Source organism: Manis pentadactyla, chromosome 8, assembly GCF_030020395.1.
Source record: "Manis pentadactyla isolate mManPen7 chromosome 8, mManPen7.hap1, whole genome shotgun sequence".
In the NCBI taxonomy this organism is placed as follows: domain Eukaryota; kingdom Metazoa; phylum Chordata; class Mammalia; order Pholidota; family Manidae; genus Manis; species Manis pentadactyla.
In genome coordinates, this window is record NC_080026.1 from 43318323 (window position 1) to 43339132 (window position 20810).

Sequence of the window (20810 nt, forward strand, 5' to 3'; positions counted from 1 at the left end):
CAAAAAGACAAAATAAAAACTGAAAATATTTGCAAACCACATATCCAACAAAGGACTAATATCTAGAACATAAAAAGAAGTCTCAAAACATTAAAAAATCTAATTAAAACATGAGCAAAAGACATAAGACATTTCACAGAAGAAATATGCAGATAGCAAATAAGCACATAAAAACATGTTCAGGGCCATTAGCTATTAGGGTATTCAAATTAAAACCACAATGAGATACCACTACCCATCTGTCAGAATACCTAAAATAAAAAATAGTAATAACACCAAATACTGGCAATAACATGGAGAAACTGGATCTCTCTTTCACTGCTCATAGGAATATAAAATGGTAAAGTCACAATGACAGTTTCTTAAAAAACTAAACATGGAATGACCATATGGTTCAGAACTGCACTCCTGGGCATTTGTCCTAGAAAAAAATGAAGACACAAGAATCTATAAATGAGTGACTAGCAGTAGCTTTGCTGGTAATAGCCAAAAAGTGGAAACAATACATATATCTATCCTTCAACAGGTGAATAATTAAACAAAGGGGTTCATCCATATCATGGAATATTACTCAACAATAAAAAGGAACAAACTTTTAGAATACATTCAAACTTAAATGACTATCATGTTAAAATTCACATTAATTTTATGGTAACAACAAACCAAACACATATAATAGACAAACAAAGAAAGGAACTCACCAATAACACTAAAGAAAACCATTGAACCACAAGGGAAGAGGCCAAGGGAAAAAGAACAGAGAAGAACAACAAAACAACCAAAATACTATTAACAAAATGGCACTAAAAGTACATATTTATTGATATTATACTAAATGTAAATGGACTAAATGCAGCAATCAAAAGACACAGGGTAGCTAAATGGGTCAAAAAATAAGACCCACCTACGTGCTGCCTATAAGAGACTCACTTCAGATCTAAAGACATACACAGACTGAAACTGAAGGGATTTTTCCATGCAAATGCAAATGAAAAGAAAGCTGGATAATAATATTCATAACAGAAAAAACAGACATTGAAACAAAGACTGTAACAAAAGACAAAGGCATAAGATAATGATAAAGGGGTCAATCCAAGGAGAGGATACAACAATCATAAATATTTATGCATGCAACAGAGGAGCATCTAACTGTGTAAAACAAATATTAACAGAAATAAAAGGAGAAACTGACAGTATTACAATAATAGTAGAGGACTTTAATATCTCACATCAATGGACAGATTATCCAGACAGAAAATCAATAAGGAAAATGGTCTTAAATGACAAATTAGACCAGAGTGCCTTAACAAGTTCATACAGAACATTTAATCGAAAAACTGCAGAACACAGTTTTTTCTAGTGCACATGAAACATTCTCCAGGATAGATCACATTAGGCCACAAAACAAGTCTTAATAAATTCAATAAATAAAATAAGAGTGAAATCATATCAAGCACCTTTTCCAACCACAAAGGTATGACACTAGAAATCAATCACAGAAAAAACACAAACATGTGTAGACTAAAAAAAAATGAATGACTCAATGAAAAAATAAAAAAATACCTTGAGTCAAGTAAAATTGGAAACACAACTTTCCAAAATCCACCATGGGATGAAGCAAAGCAGGTATAAGAGGGAAGTTCATAGTGATACAGGCTTACCTCAAGAAACAAGAAAAATCCCAAATAAACAATCTAAATTTACATCTAAAGGAATTGGAAGAAGAACAAACAAAGCCCAAAGTTAGCAGAAGGAAAGAAATAATAAAGATCAGAGTGGAAATAAATGAAATAGACTCTAAAAAAAGGAAAAGAAAAGAAAAACGGTAGAAAAGATCAATTAAACTTAAGAGCTGGTTCTTTGAAAAGATAAACAAAACTGATAAACCTTTAGACAGACTCATCAAAAAAAAAAGGCCTAAATAAATAAAATCATAAATGAAAGAGATGTTACAACCAACACCAAATACAAAGCATTATAAGAGTCTTTTACTATGAACAATCATATGCCAACAAATTGGACAACCTAGAAGAAATGGATAAGATCCTAGAAACATAAGTCTCCCAAAACAGAATCAGGAAAAAAAATAGAAAATCTGAACTGACGGATTACTAGTAATGAAACTGAATCAGTATTTTCCAATTTTAAAAAGTCCAGGACTGAATCATCACTCTGTAGGCGAATTTTACAAACATTTAAAAATGAGTTAGTACCTATCCACTCAAATTATCCCAAAAATATTGAAGAGGAAGAAACGCTTCTACACTCATTTTCCAAGGCCAGCATTACCTTGATACCAAACCAAGGGCACCACAAAAAAAGAAAATTACAAGTCAATGTTCCTGATAAACACAGATGCAAACATCCTCAACAAAATATTAGTGAACTGAATTCAACAATACATTAAAAGGAATTATAACCCCAGGACCAAGTGGGATTTATTCCAAGAATGCAGAGATGGTTCAACAAGCACAAATCAATGTGATACACCATAAGAACAAGATCAAATTCTTATGATCAAAATCTTATTATCATCTCAATCAATCAAATGCAGAAAAAGCATTTGACAAAATTCAACATCCATTTATGATAAAACTCTCAATAAAGTGGGTATGGGGGAATGCATCTCTACATAATAAAGGCCATATGTGACAAAACCACTGCTTACATCATACTCAATGGTGAAAAGCTGAGAGCTTTTCCTCTAAGATCAGGAAAAAGACAAGGATGTCACTCTCCCCACTTTTATCCAACATAATATTGGAAGTCCTAGCCACAGTAACGAGGAAAGAAAAGACATCAAAATTGGAAAGAAGGAAGTAAAACTGTCACTATTTGCAGATAACATGATACTACATACAGAAAAACCTAAGGATTCCACCAAAAAACTATTCAATTAATTCAGTGAAGTTGAAGGATACAAAATTAACATACAGAAACTGCTTGCATTTCTATAACATTAATAATAAGATTTCAGAAAGAGAAGTTAAGAAAACAATCTCATTTACAATTGCATCAACAACAATAAAATACTTAGGAATAAACTGAACAAAAGGTGGTGAAAGACTTGTACTCTGAAAACTATAAGACACTGATGAAAGAAACTGAAACCAACACAAATAAATGGAAAGCTACACCATGCTCATGGACTGGAAAAATTAATATTATTACAATGTCCATACTACCCAAAGCAATCAGTCTTAGCAATATTCAATATTTTTTTTTGGACCAGTCTCCTCAGGCAAGGACAAGAAAAGAGAAAACAAAGGGGATATGTCAAACGAAAAAGCTTTTGCACAGCAAAACAAAAAGAAACAAAACAGACAACTTAATGAATGGGAGAAGATATCTGCAAATCATACATCCTACAAGGAGTTAATATAAAGAAATTAACACAATTTAATATCAAAAAAAAAACCAACCTGATTAAATAGGTTTAATGACAACTTGAACAGACATTTTTCCGAAGACATACAGATGCTCAACCTATTAATTATCAAAGAAATGCAAATCAAAACCTCATACCTCTAAGACTGACTATTATCAAAAAGACAAGAAATAACAAGTGTTGGCAAGGAAGTGGAGAAAAGGAAAACCCTCATACACAGTTGGTGGGAATGTAAATTGATGCAACCACTACAAAAATGTATGGAGGCTCCTATCCTATAAACCAGCAATTCCACTTTTAGGTAGTTAACCAAAGAAAACAAATCATCAATTCAAAGAGATATGTGCACCCCCATGTTCACTGCAGCATTATTCATAATAGCCAAGATATGGAAGCAATCTAATTGTCCATTGATAGATGAATGGATAAAGAAGATGTGGTAAATATTCACAATGGAATATTACTCACCTGTAAGAAAAAAAAAAAGAAATGAATGAAATCTTGTCATTTGTGATAACATGGATGGACCTAGCAGGCATTACACTAAATAAAGTCAGACAAAGAAAGACAAGTACCATATGACTTCACTTATATAAGGAATATAAAAAACAAAACAAAACAAAAACAGACTCATTGATATAGGGAGAAAAACTGTTGGTTATATGAGTGGGAAGGACTGGGGAAACATATGAAATAGGTGAAGGAGATTAGAAGATACAAACTTCCAGTTAAAAAATAAATAAGTTACAGCAATGTAATGTACAGCATACTGTAGTCAATAGCACTGTGGTAACTTTCTATGGTGACAGATGGTTACTACACATTGTGGGGATCACTTTGCAAAGTATAAAAACATCGAGTCACTAGGATGTACACCTGAAACTAATAGGATAGTGTATGTCAATTATACTTCAATTACAAAAAAATATTGGTACATGCAACAATCTGGAGGAATCACTAGAGAATTATGCTGAATGAAAAAGCCAGTCCCAAAGTTGCCAACTACATGATTTCACTTACATATCATTTTTTCAAAGACAAAATTATAGAAAGAGAGAACATTTCTGATTGCCAGAAGCTAAGGAAGGGTAGGTGCAGTAGGGAAGTGGTTTGTGTATCACAGGGTAATATGAGGGATCCTTGATGATGAAAATGGTATCTTGAATATATCAATGCCAACATACTGATTGTAGTATGTATTACAGTTTTTCACAGTGTTACTATGGGAAGAAAATGGGTGAAGGGTGCAAGAGATCTGTTATTTTACAGCTACAGGTTAAGTCTACAATTACCTCAAAAACCAGAAGTTTTTTCAAATGACATTATGTCAAAATAACAAAGTTTTTTAAAATAGCATTGTCTCCAAAGGAATTATCAGCCAAAGCATTTGTCATCAGATTTTAGTATTTCTAATTTTCCTGTTAACAGGCAGTAGAAGAATTCACTAGAAAATTCATCTCTAACAACCTAGTTCCAAGCATTTACCAAGGGTTTATCATGTGTAACTAGGAGCTGGGGAAATAGGCAAAAATGAAGACAATGTAGATGGAGTAGAGAGTTTATACTTCTAATGAAGATGAACAAGAACTACAGAATTACATTCAAGATATCTTCATAAGGTACTTTGTTACTCCTGCCCATAATCTAAGTATTTCTAAACAGAATACAGGCAGCACCTGACCAGTGTATGACCAACCTGTTTAAATAATTCTAAAGCAAGTTTTCCTCCCTTCCTGCTCTTAGCCAGTGCAGGACACTTCCCCACCAGAACCACTGCTCCCAAGCCCTGGTCTCCACATCTAACCTCAGTCCAAATCCCCACCCCGTTCTGTTGGCTGGGTGGAAACAGGATGGGGGAAAGGAGAGAAATCATACACATCACACACACCACACACAATGACTCACTCTTCTCTCAAGCCCAGCTTGCTGCAAGTCCTCCAAATATGAACACCCAAAAGAAGAAAAGAATGGCAAAGGGGAAGGGTTGGCTAAAGCCTCCAGCTGCCAGGCCTCCTATCACCAGTTACAACATCAGAAAAGGAAAGGGACAAAGGAGAATGAAAGGGCAAAAAAAAGAAAAAAGAGGGAAAGGAGAGAAAAGCTGTTATTCATTCTTATTCCATCCCTTTAGCTCTTACTTTTCCCAGCTTTCACAAAACAAAGGCCCCCAACACTGCCCATCTCTTCCCACTCCTATCCTACAAGCATTTCTTAAGTGCCTCATTCCCTTTAAAACACACCAGTCTCCTCCCAGCTTTGCTGGAGCCATGCCTTCAGAGTCACATTCCAGGAAACTGGAAAACAGATACTGAATGAATATAATTCATCATTTGTGAATAACCTAACTCTTACTTCTAGTAAAGCTTTACTGTAACTGTATTCCATTTTTTAATGATCAAGTTACTTTTAGAAATTAGAGGTTTAGTTTATACCAAGAAACCTAATATTAAACTACTATTCACAGCTACTGGGCAAAAAAAAACTCTTTTCACTTGTTAACACTAGACCTTGCCCTTCTGGCTTTACACTGAGACCCAGCAAGTGTTTTACCAGACAAGGGTCTGCTGCACAATGCACCACAAGCCAAACACGGCACACCAGCTTTTGCAAAAGAAAGGTTTATAGCAAGGCCAGCCAGCAAGGAGACAAGAGGCAAACCTCAGCTCTGTCTCCTTGAACTCAGAGGGTGTGCAAAATTTATTCAAAAGTGTCTTGCCAATGGGTCTCAGGCCTGGACAAGGTCAGTATGCATTCAATGAGACCAAAGAAATGACAGTGGAATGTTCTTAGGGTGAAAAGTTTATAGCCAACTTTATTTCCACGGTGGCAGGTCAGTCACTAGAATCCTGTCCACTCAGAGCAAGTCTGCATGCAGCAAGCCAGTCTCGGTCTCTGGGCTGCTCTACCCCTGCAGCCATCTAAGTCTCTGTCCTTGGTGTAGCCACCACTCCAACCTCTGCTCTCCTGCAACCTTGCAGCTCTGCAGCCATGCAGCTGTGCAGCAGCCATGCCACCGTGTCACCCAGAGCACTTGGCAGAGTTCTTTATATAGTGACTCAGTCAATAATAGCTTATTGCCTACAAGTGTGGGAACAGTAGTCTAGTGGTAGGCCAGTTACATAATCAAGGAGTTTAGGGTCAGGTGAGGATCCTGGCCACAGGACTTCCATTTTCCCCACATTTGCAATGCTGTACAAAGTTAACATGCTACTGTATACATTGCATTCTCTAAAAATGGCATCTAACCCAATCTCCAGAGGTGATTTTAAAATGGTAATGAGGAAAGGTGAACTGAAGACATCTGGAATTGTTTCTGGTTTAGGCTGGTTCCAGGCACAATTGCAACTTCTCACAGCTCCTTGAATTCTTACTGGGCTCTGAAAAACAGGCTAAACACATTTTGTTACTATTATTCTTTTGGTGTCCTCAACCTGTGAGTTCAGCTAGAATTAACCCTGTGGGGTATTTTTTCAAGTGAGGTCTGTTGAGTCATCAAAACTGGTATTCTAAGGATATGAAGGCAAGCTGCAATACTGAAATAGCTTCTTATGAGGTGAGGAGGTCACTTAGGCTGGCTAGCTGGCTCATCAGGCTCCCCATCCTCCCTTAACATTTCAAGTGTTCCGTTTCCATCCTGGGAATGGTACAGAGGTTACTACATGGTCCCTGCACAAGAGTTCCTCTATTTTACTCAAGCCCATCGTTTCAGTTCTAATAAACCTATTGGTTTCCAAGTTCATGGTTAATCAGAAGAAATACATTTCACAGAAAGAAAAGTACTCCGCTCATTCACCCACATTGGAATTAGAGTACTCAACCTTTTCCTCCCTGGCTTATGTAGGGGAGGGGGCTCAGACAATGGAAGAGTAAATAAAAATAACTGTAAATGAAATAATTACAAGTGTGATAGTTGCTAGCAAGGACATAAACAGAGCTGATTTGCTCTTTCTCAAGATATGAAGATCAATTTCCTTTCCAATATGTTGAAATATAGTGCCCTGCCAATGGGTTTCAGCCCAGGGCAAGATCACTATGGATTCAGTGAGACCGAGGAATGATAATGGAACGTTCTTGGGGTGAAAGGGCTTATTACCCAGCTTGTTTTCCCAGTGATAGGTCGAGCACTAGAATTACATCTGCATCCAACAGTCTGCAAGTAACCCTCCTTCGTCTCTGCCTCTGCCCAGATCACTGGGCAGAGCTCTTTATATGGTCTCAGTCAATAATAGCTTATTGTCTACGGGTGTGGAAGCAGTAGCCTAGCAGCAAGCCAGTTACATCATCAGGTAGTTTAGGTTCAGGTGAGGATCCTGGCCATGGGAACCTTCACTTTATCCACATATAGAATACATATATATTAACTGACCCCCAAATACATTCTAAAATTTACTTTAAAAAATCAAATCCCAGATGCTGGCTTATTACCATCTCTTTATTTTAAAGTTAAATGCTGTTCTAATTCCCTACAGTAGAGGTGGTAGGTGGAGGGCTGTGGATAAAGTGAAGGTTCCTGTGGCTAGGATTCTCACCTGGCCCTGGTCAGTTTGATCACTACACACGTGCAGGCAATACTTGTGATTAACTCTATATAGAGAGCTCCACCCAGTGCTCTGGGCGACATGGCTGCAAGGCTGCAGGACAGCAGAGCAGAGGCTGGAGTGGTGACAGCGTTGAGGACAGAGACTGAGACGGCTGCACGGGCAGAGAGCCCAGAGGCCAAGAGGCCGAGATGGGCTTGCTGCATGCAGACTCACTCTGTGTGGTCAGGATTCTAGTGACTGACCTGCCACCATGGAAATACAGTTGGGTATAACCCTTTCACCCCAAGAATGTTCTACTGTCATTTCTTTGGTCACATTGAATCTAGTGAACTTGTCCAGGACTGGAACCCATTGGCAAAACAAGGGCTTAAGGCAGCATTCCCATAGGTGGAGACTACCAAAAATAGGTCACTGAGAAGTGAGGCAAGGAAGCAGGAAGTAGGCCAAAGGGCATGCCTTCAGCTACTTTGAAAACTGGCTTATAGTGGCCCTGTAACCAGGAAAAAATTTCTTTCTCCTCCTCATCAAGATCATTTAGTACCCTCCTCCCTGGAACCCATAATCCTTACCAGTCCCATACTGCAGTTGCTTTAAGCAACTTCTGTAGACTCACCTGGGCATAAAAGCACCATGGAGTTCTAAACAAGCAACTGACAATCAACCCCACTAACTAGAGACTTCCAAGTTAATTTAAAACCCTAGCCTCGCTTTCTACAATGTTTAACTCCAGTCAAAACCCAATCACACCAACCAACCTTTGAGAAATATAAAGAAAATTACATTATCAGAGGTACCTAATCTTTTCAAATGTGCCAAACATAATAACCTAATGTTAAAACCTACTGACTGAAAGATTCATTTGACTACAAATTTGACCACACAGGCATAATCTGAATTTCCATCAAGGAAGCTATAAACACCAAATGATGGAGCACAAATGAATCCAGGCTTCATCTGGGCCTCAGAGGGTAAAAAATAAACAGCTCTAAATTGCCAGTTTGGAAGAACCTACATTTTCTTATATTAAAGAATTACTGATATACAATCTTATGAAGGTTTCACATGAACACTGTGGCTTCAACATTCACCCATATTATCAAGTCCTCACCATCCTCCATTGCAGTCACTGTCCATCAGCATAGTAAAATGTTATAGAGTCATTGTCTTCTCCATGCTATACTGCCTTCCCTGTGACCTGCCTATATTGTGATTGAAAATTATAGTGCCCCTTAATCCCCTTCTCCCTCCCCTCCACCCACCCTCAACACCTCCACTTTAGTTACTGTCTTGCAAATGGGTTTCAGCCCCAGACAAGTTCACTATGGATTCAATGTGACCAAAGAAATGACAGTAGAACATTCTTGGGGTGAAAGGGTTATACCCAACTTTATTCCCACAGTGGCAGGACAATCACTAAAATCCCGTTCACTCAGAGCGAGTCTGCATGCAGCAAGCCCACCTCTGCCTCTGGGCCTCTCTACCCGCGCAACAATTCAATAGGCCTGTGCTTGGCGCTGCCACCACTCCAGCCTCTGCTCTGCTGTTGTGCAGCCCTGCAGCCGTGCTACTGTGTCCCGCAGAGCACTGACGGAGCTCTTTATATCGAGTCAATAACAACGTATTGCCCACACATGTGTAGTGACCTAGCCAACCAGAACCAGGTGAGAATCCTGGCCACAGGAACCTTCATTTTATCCACAGTAACGATTAGTCTCTTCTCAGAGTCTGTTATTTTGTTCCTTCAGTTTTGCTTTGTTTTTATACTCCACAAATGAGTGAAGTCACTTGGTATTTATCTTTCTCTGTCTGGCTTATTTCACTGAGCATAATACCCTCTAGCTCCAAGGAACCTACATTTCTGTGGAGAAAATAAAGGTTCCTATGGCCAGGATTCTCACCTGGCCCTGGTTGGCTTGCTCACTACACACGTCGGCAATACGTTGTTACTGACTCTACACAAAGAGCCTCTGTCCGGTACTCTGGGCTGCTGCACGGGTGCAGGGCTGCAAGGCTGCAGGAGAGCTGAGGCTGGAGTGGTGGCAGCACAGAGGACATTGACTGAGACAGCTGTGGGGGCAGAGAGGCCCAGAGGCTGAGACCAGCTTGCTGCATGCAAACTTGCTCTGAGTGGTTGGGATTCTAGTAATTGACCAGCCACCGTGGAAATAACGTTGGATAATAAACCCTTTCACCCCAAGAAGGTTCCATTGTCATTTTTTGGTCTCATTGCATCCCTAGTGAGCTTGTCTGGGGTAAAATCCATTGGCAAGACAATTTCTTACAATTCAAATGTAATTTCCCCAAATTTAACTCCAAGATTTCTGTTCATTTGTTTGACTTTGCTTTATCAAACGAATCTATAGACCAAAGACTCCAGATTTGCTCCCTGCTATTTCATCTCCACTTGTTCCCAAAGGTTTTATAAAGCCTGACCTACCTTAAGTTAGGAAATCATGTCTGAAAGCTTCCACCTGTCCTTTCTTTTTAAACACCTACAGCTGTTAATTGTACAGGTGGGGAAGGTGGAGATTTGTAGTCCAGCCCTCTTGTGACAAAATAGGAATTGGAGAGGAGTGATCTTTTTTAAAGATCTCTAGAGAACTTTTTCCATCAATTTCCCACCTTCACTCAGCTTCTGTGTAATCCAGTCAGAAAATTCTCCCTTCAGTGTTTCAGGCATCACACTTCAAATCTCCCATCCACCTGTGCTGCTCCTTTCTACTCCCATGGAAACATCAGCTTCTGTACTACCTTGCAAAGAATGCTCCCCACCCCCCATCATCCTCTGTTCAAGACTCTTCACTTCCCTTCTCACTCAGAATAAACGCCAAAGTCCCTATAAAAGCAAAGCTCTTCATCACCTAGCCAGCCTACCCCCTCAACTCTCCATCCTCTTCCCCTCACATTTTTTGCCTAGAATCCTCTCCTTGAGGGGCTTTCTCAAATGTTGTCTTCCCTTAACCCTCCACACACACCCCACATAAAACTGTAAATTTCCAACTCCCCAATCCCCTAACAAACTTCCATTTATCGCATAACTCTTATCCCCAATTTAAGTTCCAGAAATGCAGAGCTATCTATTTTGTTCACTGTTGTATACCCAAGATCTAGAACAGTGCACATTAACATGAAAGAGTTCTTCACTATCGAATGTTTGCTAGAAACCTGGTCCAGGCCAAGTTTATAAACCAAAACAATTAAGGCACTGTCCCTGCCTTTAATGCACCAGATTAAGAACTTCACCACTAACAAAAATTCGCAATACAAGACTGCAAACCAAAACTACGGGCGTGCCCCAAAACTCAAGAGGCAGGTCAAGGAAAGAGGCCTTGGCTTCGCCTTTCTGGGGACAGGTCGAGCTTCCTGCCGTCGCGCAGTTCTCCAGAGACCATCCCTAGAGGGTCCCCCCTATACCCCTGAGAGGAGCGGGGACTATTCGCGCTCCCCATATGGCCTGAGACATGCTTGTCCAGAGGTGCAACTACCGGCCTCACGCCGCGCACATGATTTAAGGAAACAAACTTAAAAGCCTCTCCTCTTTGGCTCTGGCTTCCCCCCACCCCCCGCCTCCTTTGCCTCACGAGCCTTTCCCAGAGTGGCCGGGAGTGACGCCGGACAACCTAACCCTACCCGCCCTCACGACCAAGTGCACCCTACTTCCGCGGTGCCCACCTGCTCCCGGCGTCCCCTTCGTCTCCTTGCTGCGCGTGCGCGAGCAATCCCACCCGGGCTCCGGCCAAGCTCGCCGCGCCCCATAGTCTGGGCACGCCCCCAGAGGAGAGCGGTTCTTGATTGGCTGCTGGTCGCTCGCCCACTCTCAGTTAGGGAGGTCTGCGGCTGCGCCTCTGAAAGCGCAGCCGGTCTTATCGTGTAGTACTTCTTCCTGCTCCTTGCTGCCTTAGTGGCCTCGTGGGATTCCTTGCAACGCCAGCAGCATGTCTCAGGTATAACGCGTACCCAGCTTGGCTGCGAAAGTGCAGCGGGGCTGAAGCCCGATGCGGGGATTATCCGGCAGGCAGGACCCCGCAGGGTCTTTCCCCTCCCTGCTCCACTGCTTCTCCTGGATTCCTGCCCGACCCTGACAGTTAAGAAAGACCCTTGTGAGCGAACTTTCCATTTGGGACCCCCATCCCCGCTACCCACCCTGCAACTGCTGGAAAGTTACCCACGGGGTGAACATCACGGGGAAGTAGGAATAGTGATCGGAGGCGAGGGCCCTATGCCTATTCAAAGATGGGACGTGGAGGGTTACATGGATTGAAGGCGCAAGGGGACCGACGCCCCATCCGGAAGGACAGGCCAGAAGTAGGGCACCCTGCAGAGTGGAGAAGCGGAGAGGCAGTGGCTGAGAGCTTAGAGGTCAAGTGAAGTAGGGCCTAGTGTTGGGAGTGCAGGAAAGGGAGAGTCACGGCCTGGGGAGAGGTGACCCAGAAGCTTTAACCACCTTCCAATATGCATTCTCTTCTGAGACTGAGTTGTGTGGACCGACCTCTGGCTCAACTCACCTCTCTCTTGTTGAGGCACTGGAATAGAGTTTGACCCTGGACGGCCCGGCCCCAGGGTTTGGGGGCCATCAGACTCTGGCCGCTGACATTGCTGCACTCAAGCCTGTGCCAGTCTCAGCTGTTTCAAGCAAGCTGTGCCAGCCCTTCGCACAAATCAGGGCTTTGCTGGGCCCCCAGCCTGGTCTGATGATGGCCTGGCGATTGACCACACTGCTTTTCCCATGAAATATATGCCCACTGCAGGCAGCTCTAGCCTGCCTCCTTCACTTCTGTATTACCACCACCTGATATGTGGTGTGGAGAGAGCACCCAATACATAGCTTTCCACCAGATGAGTGAGCCCATGTGCTTCCCCTCCTTGTTCTGCGGAGTCTTTCTAGCTGCCCTGTTGGGGAAATAGCGGGGAGACACACTGCTCTTCCACACCTGCACTGCAGGAGGAATGCTGCCTTTCAGCCCCTCCATCCCCATTGTGGAGTCAGTTCAGGCCTCTCCTTTCCCTGGCTTTTAGGCTGAGTTTGACAAAGCTGCTGAGGATGTTAAGAACCTCAAGACCAAACCAGCAGATGATGAGATGCTGTTCATCTACGGCCACTACAAGCAAGCAACTGTGGGTGACATAAATACAGGTAGGCTGAGATGAGGTTGGGAGGGCCTACTCATCAAAGCAGGTTCGGCAACCTTGACTGTTGCTGGAACTCTTACACTGTGGGAACCACACTTGCAAAACCACCTGAGGCCCTACCCCCTACTCTGCTGGCAGGACGTGGGGGTGGCTCATGGCATTCCTGGAGTTCAAGCTTGTAGAGGCTCCCTAGAGATAATGTTCCTGGATGGGGTTCACACACCCTGCACTGTTTTGGTTTCTTGGTGGCTCAGGTAGTAATATTCAAATCCTGAATTCAAATTGGAAAGACTTTACTGGTTATCACCAGCATTTCCCATCTACTTGAGAGGAAGCAAAGATCCTCTTTGGAAGAGACTTGCTCCATGCCCTCAGCTTAGTAGTAGTCTTGTTGAACTAGACTGCTATGTCTGAAAGGCAGGATCAAAGTCAGCACTCAGCAGTGGAGCCAAACTTGATGTCAGGAGCAAAGAAACAGCTGGCTTCCTGGAGCAGGTCAGAAGCATTTTTGCTGACAACAGCTCCTGATAAAACCATTTGTTCCCTGTCAAAAAATCTTGGTTCAGATTTTGAAGCCATGGTTTGGACTAATATTCTGTAATACTGTCTTTCCTGCCTTGGACAGTTTTCATTCTGCCCCTAAATCCCTGAAACTCGGTGCGTATACTGAGGCAACAGCATTGTACAGTCTCTGCAGGGTCTCAGAGGTGATGTCCATGACAACGTAGAAGGACGTCACCCCACCCCTGTTTAAGAGGGTGAACATGGCTCCCAATTCTACAGCAATTGGAGCAAAGGGTGAAAACAGGTAGACTGGCTGCCAGCCAGCTGGATGCAGGAAATAGTGCCCAGAATTAAGGATCACGGGCAATGCGAAATCAAAGTTCACAGGGAGAGCTTGGTTGAGAAAGGTCTTGTGGTGAAGGTGAGTTTTATTCTTGGTTGATAAACTGTATGTATACTACCAGGGAAGAAAAGGAGAGATAAAGTAGGGGAGACCAGAGGGGCTAAGATGCTTGTCTGAGATGCTTGTCTGAAATTCTGCCAAACAGATTTTACTAAGACTGGCCTCCACCCCACTTCCCCATGAGCCTAGGTAGACTGGCTTGGGAATCTGTCAGCTCCTGATCAGGGAAGTATATCATCTCACTCTAGGATGACACTGTCCAGTACGGTAGCCACTAGTCATGTGTGGCTATTTAAATTTAAGCTGAAAGTAGTTAAAATAAAATCAAAAGTTCTCAGTCACACAAGCCACATTTTAGGTGCCCAGTTGTCCCAGGTGGCAAGAGTTCCCTGAGCTGGACAGTGCAATTGTTCGTTACCATCATCACACACAGAGTTGTTGGGGTGTGCTGCCTTAGGGCTCTGATGACGACTCTGCAGGTGCAGTTCCTCTCAGGTATCCCTGGGAATGCTTCCTGAGAGCACGTGGAGAGATGTGATGTTCTGAGACACAGCGGTCCAGGTTCTGAGGGCTGCAGTTGCTCCCCTGGGCTTTGTTCTCAGCCTGGCATTGAAACAGGTCGACAGGAAGGTAGTGAGTGTGTTTCCCAAGTGCAACTGATGACAGGTCTGTAAGCATAAAATCCTGGTATTTTATGAATACCTTGCCCTTGAAGAGTCCTTGCCCTCAGGGGAAAAACTCCCACAAATCAACAAGAAACAGATTAACAATTTAGTAGAAAAATGGGGCAAGAGTATAAACAGAGTTCAAAGAAAAGGACACCCAGAAAACTGGTAACTGTAATATATGAGGGAGAGAAATTGAGTGGCTAAAACAGGGCTAGAGCCCCCTTTATACTATCCACTTTTGTAGTATTTAAAATTAAGCCATGTGAGTGATGTAGTACTTACTATTTTTCTAATGTAAACAGTTTTTAAAAGGAGAAATTTTGGAGTTACTTAACTTGTGAGGCAAGGACTGTTTGGAAAAGAAAACAGTTTTCCTCCTATTTTCTCTAGATTTTAAGTTGAGATTTCTGTGCATCTGGGTTTCTAAAGGCAGAACTCACTGTGCTAGACCCACTTAACTCTATAACAGAGCCTAGAAGAAATAGATGTAATAAAAGGTGCCTTTCCTGGCAAAAAAATAGTTGATAAAGTTGTACATTAGAATTGCAGCAGATCTGATGTCTTTCCTTCCCTTGTGTAAGAGCGGCCTGGGCTGTTGGACCTCAGAGGCAAGGCCAAGTGGGATGCCTGGAACTCACTGAAAGGTAATTGTTCTAATCCTTTTCCCTGGTTTGTGAAACCCAGTAATGAAATACTCTTCCTGATGGACCATATTAAGAGGTGAGGAGAGAAGACAAAGTGGATGAGCATGTACTGGAAACCAGCTTGACCTGTGCCAGAATAGAAAAAAACTCACGTCACCTACTTTTTCTCCTAATCCCTTTTATGGCTTTTCCACAAGCACCATCTCCGGAGAGGACGGACTAGGGACAAGGCCACTGAAAAACAGATTGGGAGGTGATGTGGTTGGCTTGGGCTTTATATGTATTCATAATAAGGGGTGGTTTCCTGCCCACACCTTTCCCCAGCCAGGCCAGGCAGTGACCCCCTCATCCAAGCAGCCCTCCTCAGGTCCCTTCCGGTCAGAAAGGCCAGTAAAAGGAAGCAATGAGGTAATAAATGCATGGCAAGCTGCTGGCACAGTGAATGGAGCTATTATATGCTAGGCAACAGCCGCCAAGAAATATCCTGGCTCTAACTTAATCACATGCCACCTGTGGCAGCAAGACCCAAAAGTTGGCAGTAGAATGCCTGCCAGCTTTTGTCTCTCACTGGCTAGTTTCTGAATAAGCCCTCTGTCTTCCTGAAAATGAGAAACCCTTGAATTCAAAGAGGGCCAGAATAGAATCAATACACTCCTATGATTTGCAAGTAACTGAAACAGGAATGCCTGTCTGTTTTCCCTGGGCATTTCCATACCATCCTCAGGCCCGTGTACTCTCCCGTGCTACAGAGCACACTCTGATTCCCAGTTTGTATCTCCCCTGCACCACGGAATCCAGGAAATTGGGTGTTATTGTCTCTGAGGGATAGAGGCAATATCTTATGTATTGCAGCAAGAAGGCAAAAATTTGCCTTATTCCCGTCCAGGAACCAGATGCTTTTTCCTAGAGTTGCTTGAAACTTTTCTCATAGCTTCCTTCTGGGGAGAAGAGGTTGCCTGGCTTTGCTTTTTCAGAGTCAACTTAACAGCTCTGGGAGATAAAAGCCCAACAGAGAAACACTTGACAGGTCAGAGGCAACGGTGAAAGTCAGTAGAACTGGAGAAGTCACCTCAGCTCCCCATGTTAGGATTTCCTGCCTATCTGGGGTGCCCAGCCTTTGCTTGAGGCTCAGGTGACCACTTCCTATGGACATTGGGGGACTCACATGGCCAGAGGCCAGGGAGGGGCCTCAGGACAGCTGCACACACATGAAGCTTCCTAGAGCATTCACTATGGGCAGGCTCTGGAGCACTTCAAGTCAAATCCTGGCCAGGTCTGGGAAGCAGAGGTAGTGGAACCCCCACTTCATAGGTGAAAAACTGAGCCCAGAGCATTAAACAAAAGCTGTCTGGGGCTCTGAAGTCTGCTGTTTTTCTACCATGCTGCCTCTCTGACAGATAATCCTGTTGATTCCTCACAGGAACTGCCAAGGAAGATGCCATGAAAGCTTACATCAACAAAGTAGAAGACCTAAAGAAAAAATATGGAATATAAGGGACTAGATTAAACTGCCAGCCACACAACTTATCTGAACTGATATAATGCCTTGTTTTTCTAATACTATGGATGAAATGAAATAATGAAAATAACCAGTTAGCCCAGTTCTTCAAGACTGTCCAGGATATAGCTCTAACACATTAGGGGCTGAAGTAGCTACTGCTCTTTGCTGAGTAGTTCTATCTGTAGGTAATTAAAAGTGCATTTGTTACTTAAACATTTGGTAACCTGGGTTCTTTAAATAGTTTACTCTCTTCCAGTCTCTCTTCATCACTTCTTTTTACTAAAGATTTTGTCTAGAAGTGTTTGGCTTACCATTCTCCACACTCTGCTGGGGCAGAGTCAGGCAGTCCCACCTGGCTGTGATGACAGACTTACCTGTGAATCGCACTTCAGTCCTGTAGGTGCTAGATCACATATCTTCTTAGAGCCACACTTCCTGGATAATGAATGGGCTGATTAAATGGTTAAAGTGCTTTGCATGATGCCTAGAAATAGAACTTGCTAGCAGCCTGGAGGTCTTACCTGGTGTGCATCCTCACCTTCAATACTTCCCTCCCCACCGTCTGGACAAGTCCTGACCTGGGGTCACAAAGTGCTGCTCCCCACTTTGGCAGTGCTCCAGTAATTCGGGAGTCAACCATGCAAGTAAGTGTGGGGTGGGTACCCCAGGATGTTCTCACCAAACCAAAAGTGTTCCAAGAACCAGTGCCTGTGAACCAACCAGTGCTGCAGATCAGGGACCAGACATCTTGGGGGAAAGGCCACTGGACTGCAATGCAGGGACCTTGGCTTAGCCACTGCCCGAGTTGTGTAGACATGGGTAAGTTATGTCACCTCTGTAAACCTGTTTCTTCATCGATAAAGTGGGGTTGAGCAGAAGGTCATGTGCCCAGTGTAGGTAGAAACGGAAGCCAGAAGAGAGGAAAGAGAAGCTTGCTTGATAGAAGGCAGGCTGGGAAGTTATGAGGGAGTGGTTTAAGAAGCCAGATGATTAAAGGTGCTCAAAATTAAAGTACAGGTGTTTGGAGTTGAGGATGAGCCTAGAGAAATACCCAGCAGAGGCAGGCTTTGGCAGAGCTTTGGAGCTTCGTTAGGCAAGACAACACCTCTACCCTCGGCAACTCCCAAGGAGAAAAACAGAAAGTTTCTTCCTTTATTTGCTTATTTGTATGATTGCACACCACTTCTCTTTTGAAAGGACTTGGGGTATCCAAAAACAGATAAAAAACTAAGCAAAGCCCCTTCAAGACCCTAGCGTTTCAAGATCACTCAAAAGCCTCCTTGCCCTGAAAGAGCTGTAAAGCACAAATTGCAGTGCCTCACAGGTGTCCTGGGAAGCCATCTCTTCACTCCCTTAACTAGAGAACCTCCCCCACCCCATTGCTTTGCAACACCTCCCTGTCTTGGGTACAACGCAACCCTTGGAAGACCAGAAATTGGTCAACCAACAGCTTTTTCTTTTGTTTTATGATTTTTGTTAAGTATTCTTGCTGAGTAATAAATGAGCATAAGTCTACAGATCACAAATATTTTCCTTTTTATGTGGCTGTAAAGATTAAAGATAGCTGTAAAGACCCAAAAAGCTGTTTTTCCAGGAAAATTGGTGAGATACCAAAGATAACACAGGACTCTGCACTTGGTGGGGAGTGAGAGGAGGGTAACATCTAAGAATATGACTTGTGGGGCCCAAAAATATCCTGTTTAGTAGGTTGAGCTGTATCTCACCAAAAGATATATCCAAGTCCTAACCACCCACACACCATACCTGTGGACAGAAACTTATTTGGAAATAGGATCTTTGCAGGTGTAATTAAGGTAAGGATCTCAAAATAAGATCAGCTTGGATTTAAGGTGAGCCCTAATCCAATAACTGATGTTCTTATAAGAGAGAGGAAAGGGAAATTTGAGACACAGAGACACAAACATGTGCAGATGGGGGGCAGAGATTGGCGTTATGCAGCTACAAGCCAAAGAAAATGCTGAAGAATGTGGACAATACCAGAAGCAAAGAGAGGGCATGGAATTCTCAAAGTCCCCAAAAGGAATCAACCCTGCTGATACCTTTAATCTGGACTTTTAGCACCCAGAATTGTTGAAGAATAAATTTCTATAATTTAAGTTCCCAGTTTTTGTGCTTTATTGCCATTGCCCAGTGATCTGTTCCACCAGGAACCCTTCTTTAGAAGGCAGACCCTAAAGGTTTTTATCAAGTACAAAGGGGAGACTTACCTAGGGGCCTCTCTTGTGAATACTCGATTGGGTTCGGGCCTTAGAGGTATGAGAGTCAGCACAGTTTTGATGGAGACCATGAGTAAGATAGAGCTCAGAGTGCTGCTGAGATGACCACACTGAGAAATCACCCACCAGCACCAGGACATCTTGTCCAGTACAGCATATGCCAAAAGAAAGGGGCAGGGGGAGCATTCACGTAGGAGGGGAAGGGCTGATTGCCTCAGCCCTTAATACAGTTTTGCCCAATTGTGGCCCTAGGAACAATGCCAGATCATGAGGTGATATGTTGGGATGGAAAAGCACGATTTTCACAGATAGATTTGAATTTAAACCATAGCATGGCCACTTCTATTCTTTGTGACCTTGAGCAAGGTAGTTTCTTACGTCCTCTAAGCCTCATATTTTTGTCTATAAAATAAGGATAATCTCTGTGAGTGAGGATTGAACAAATGCCTAATAAACACACACAAAAATGAATATGTGATAGCTATTCTTAACCAAAGAGCTTTGAATGAATAAAGAATGAATTAATCTTTTTAGGTTTTTAAGATTCAAAATGTTCTGACTGAGGTAGCCCAGACTCTTTCTTTCTCAATCTCAACTTGCATCTCTTTCATGCTCATGTGTGCTTGGACCAGCATCCCTTCTTTTGAGGAATAAATCCGCCTCCCTACTCCTGGGGAATTAGACCATTCCAAACCCTATGCTATAGGAGGGATCATTTTTCCTGATTCCAGCATGAAAATTCTAGGTAAGAATGATGACATTATCTGACCATCTCTAATCCAATCTCACAGCCAGGGGCATGGAGGATCTTGACTGGCCAGGCCTCAGTAGAAAGTTCACCCACCTACAGAATTTCTAGTAGGGACATCATAAGCCAGAGCTGCTTACTGCCATCTTTCCCAGCAGCATAGAGGAAGCCAGTTCCATAGCAAAGAACAATGTCAATATTTAAAAAGAAGTAGGAACAAGGGATGGGTAGAAAGAAACACAGAGCTCTGTAATGTCATTTGGGTTCTAGAATTAGGAACACAAGATGCCAGATCAACCCCAGGGCTTTTCAGAAATGTGAGCCAGTACATTCCCTTTTCATTCCCTTCAACAGAAAAAGTAACAAATAGCATTGTTAACTCTTTCTTCTGAGTTGAGTAGCCTGGAGGGTGTATCAGTCATTCTTTTGCTATCATAATGTTCTGTAACAAATAATCCTCAACACTCTACCTTATAAAAATGAGTGTGTATTTCTCATTCATGGGTCTGCAGTTCAACTATGACCCTGATAGACTTTCTTCAGGTCAACTGAGTTTGACTCCAGGTTGAGCTTTGGGTTCAGGTCTGTTCCACATATCTCCTCCTTCTTAAACTAGCAGCTATCTGGGGCATTTTTTTCTCCTGGAAGATTGCACAAAGTTCAAGAGACCAAATCAAGATGTGCACACACATTCAAAGACTCTGCCTGGGTCATATCTACTCACATTTCCTTAATCAAAACAAGTTTCATGGGCAAGCTCAAAGTCAACAGGGCAGGATGTTCACTCTGCTTACTCCATCAAGAGGCACTACAGAGTCTCATGACAAAGGACATGGGTATAAGATTCGGTTAAACGGAGAAGGAGAAAAACTAAGAACAATAATCGAGAAAAGAGAATAGGCTTAGGAGCTGTAAAATTCTAGATCATAAACATAGCTCCACCACTAGTGTCCTTGATCAAAGGACATTCTCCTTGGTCTGCAAAGGCCATCCTCTCCAACTAAGTCCTCAATTTCTGAAGACTCCACGTGCAGTGAAGAAGGAGA

The 20810-nt window shown here is 42.7% G+C and overlaps 2 protein-coding genes across 10 annotated transcripts in view; one reads left to right on the plus strand and one right to left on the minus strand.

Moving 5' to 3' along the window:
* The window catches only part of C8H2orf76 (chromosome 8 C2orf76 homolog), a 108619-nt gene extending 96922 nt beyond the window's left edge, over positions 1–11697 (minus strand). For 6 of the 8 annotated variants that reach the window (XR_005025013.2, XR_008998837.1, XR_008998838.1 and 3 more), the window contains exon 1: positions 11602–11697. Coding sequence is in view for 3 of the 8 variants with exons in the window: in XM_057505693.1 (XP_057361676.1) it covers positions 11602–11685 (84 nt within the window). In the remaining 5 variants the exon portion in view is untranslated. The remainder of the gene's footprint in view (positions 1–11601) is intronic. The other 2 variants (XM_057505691.1, XM_057505690.1) reach the window with 2 other exon arrangements.
* Positions 11698–11735: 38 nt separating this feature from the next.
* Positions 11736–16992, plus strand: DBI (diazepam binding inhibitor, acyl-CoA binding protein). 2 transcript variants are annotated; one of them, XM_036886561.2, is made up of 4 exons: positions 11736–11873; positions 12946–13063; positions 15216–15278; positions 16699–16992. In XM_036886561.2, the coding sequence occupies exons 1-4, from the start codon at positions 11865–11867 to the stop codon at positions 16770–16772; spliced, it is 264 nt and encodes an 87-aa protein (XP_036742456.1). In that variant the 5' UTR covers positions 11736–11864; the 3' UTR covers positions 16773–16992. The 2 variants fall into 2 exon arrangements, with proteins under 2 accessions (XP_036742456.1, XP_036742457.1); XM_036886562.2 differs by lacking the exon at positions 11736–11873 and adding an exon at positions 11892–12029.
* Positions 16993–20810: the final 3818 nt, after the last annotated feature.

Coding starts and splice junctions, on each gene's coding strand:
- DBI (XM_036886561.2), top strand. Junction 13,064..15,215: donor TGTGGGTGACATAAATACAG/GTAGGCTGAGAT, acceptor CCCTTGTGTAAG/AGCGGCCTGGGCTGTTGGAC. Junction 15,279..16,698: donor TGCCTGGAACTCACTGAAAG/GTAATTGTTCTA, acceptor GATTCCTCACAG/GAACTGCCAAGGAAGATGCC.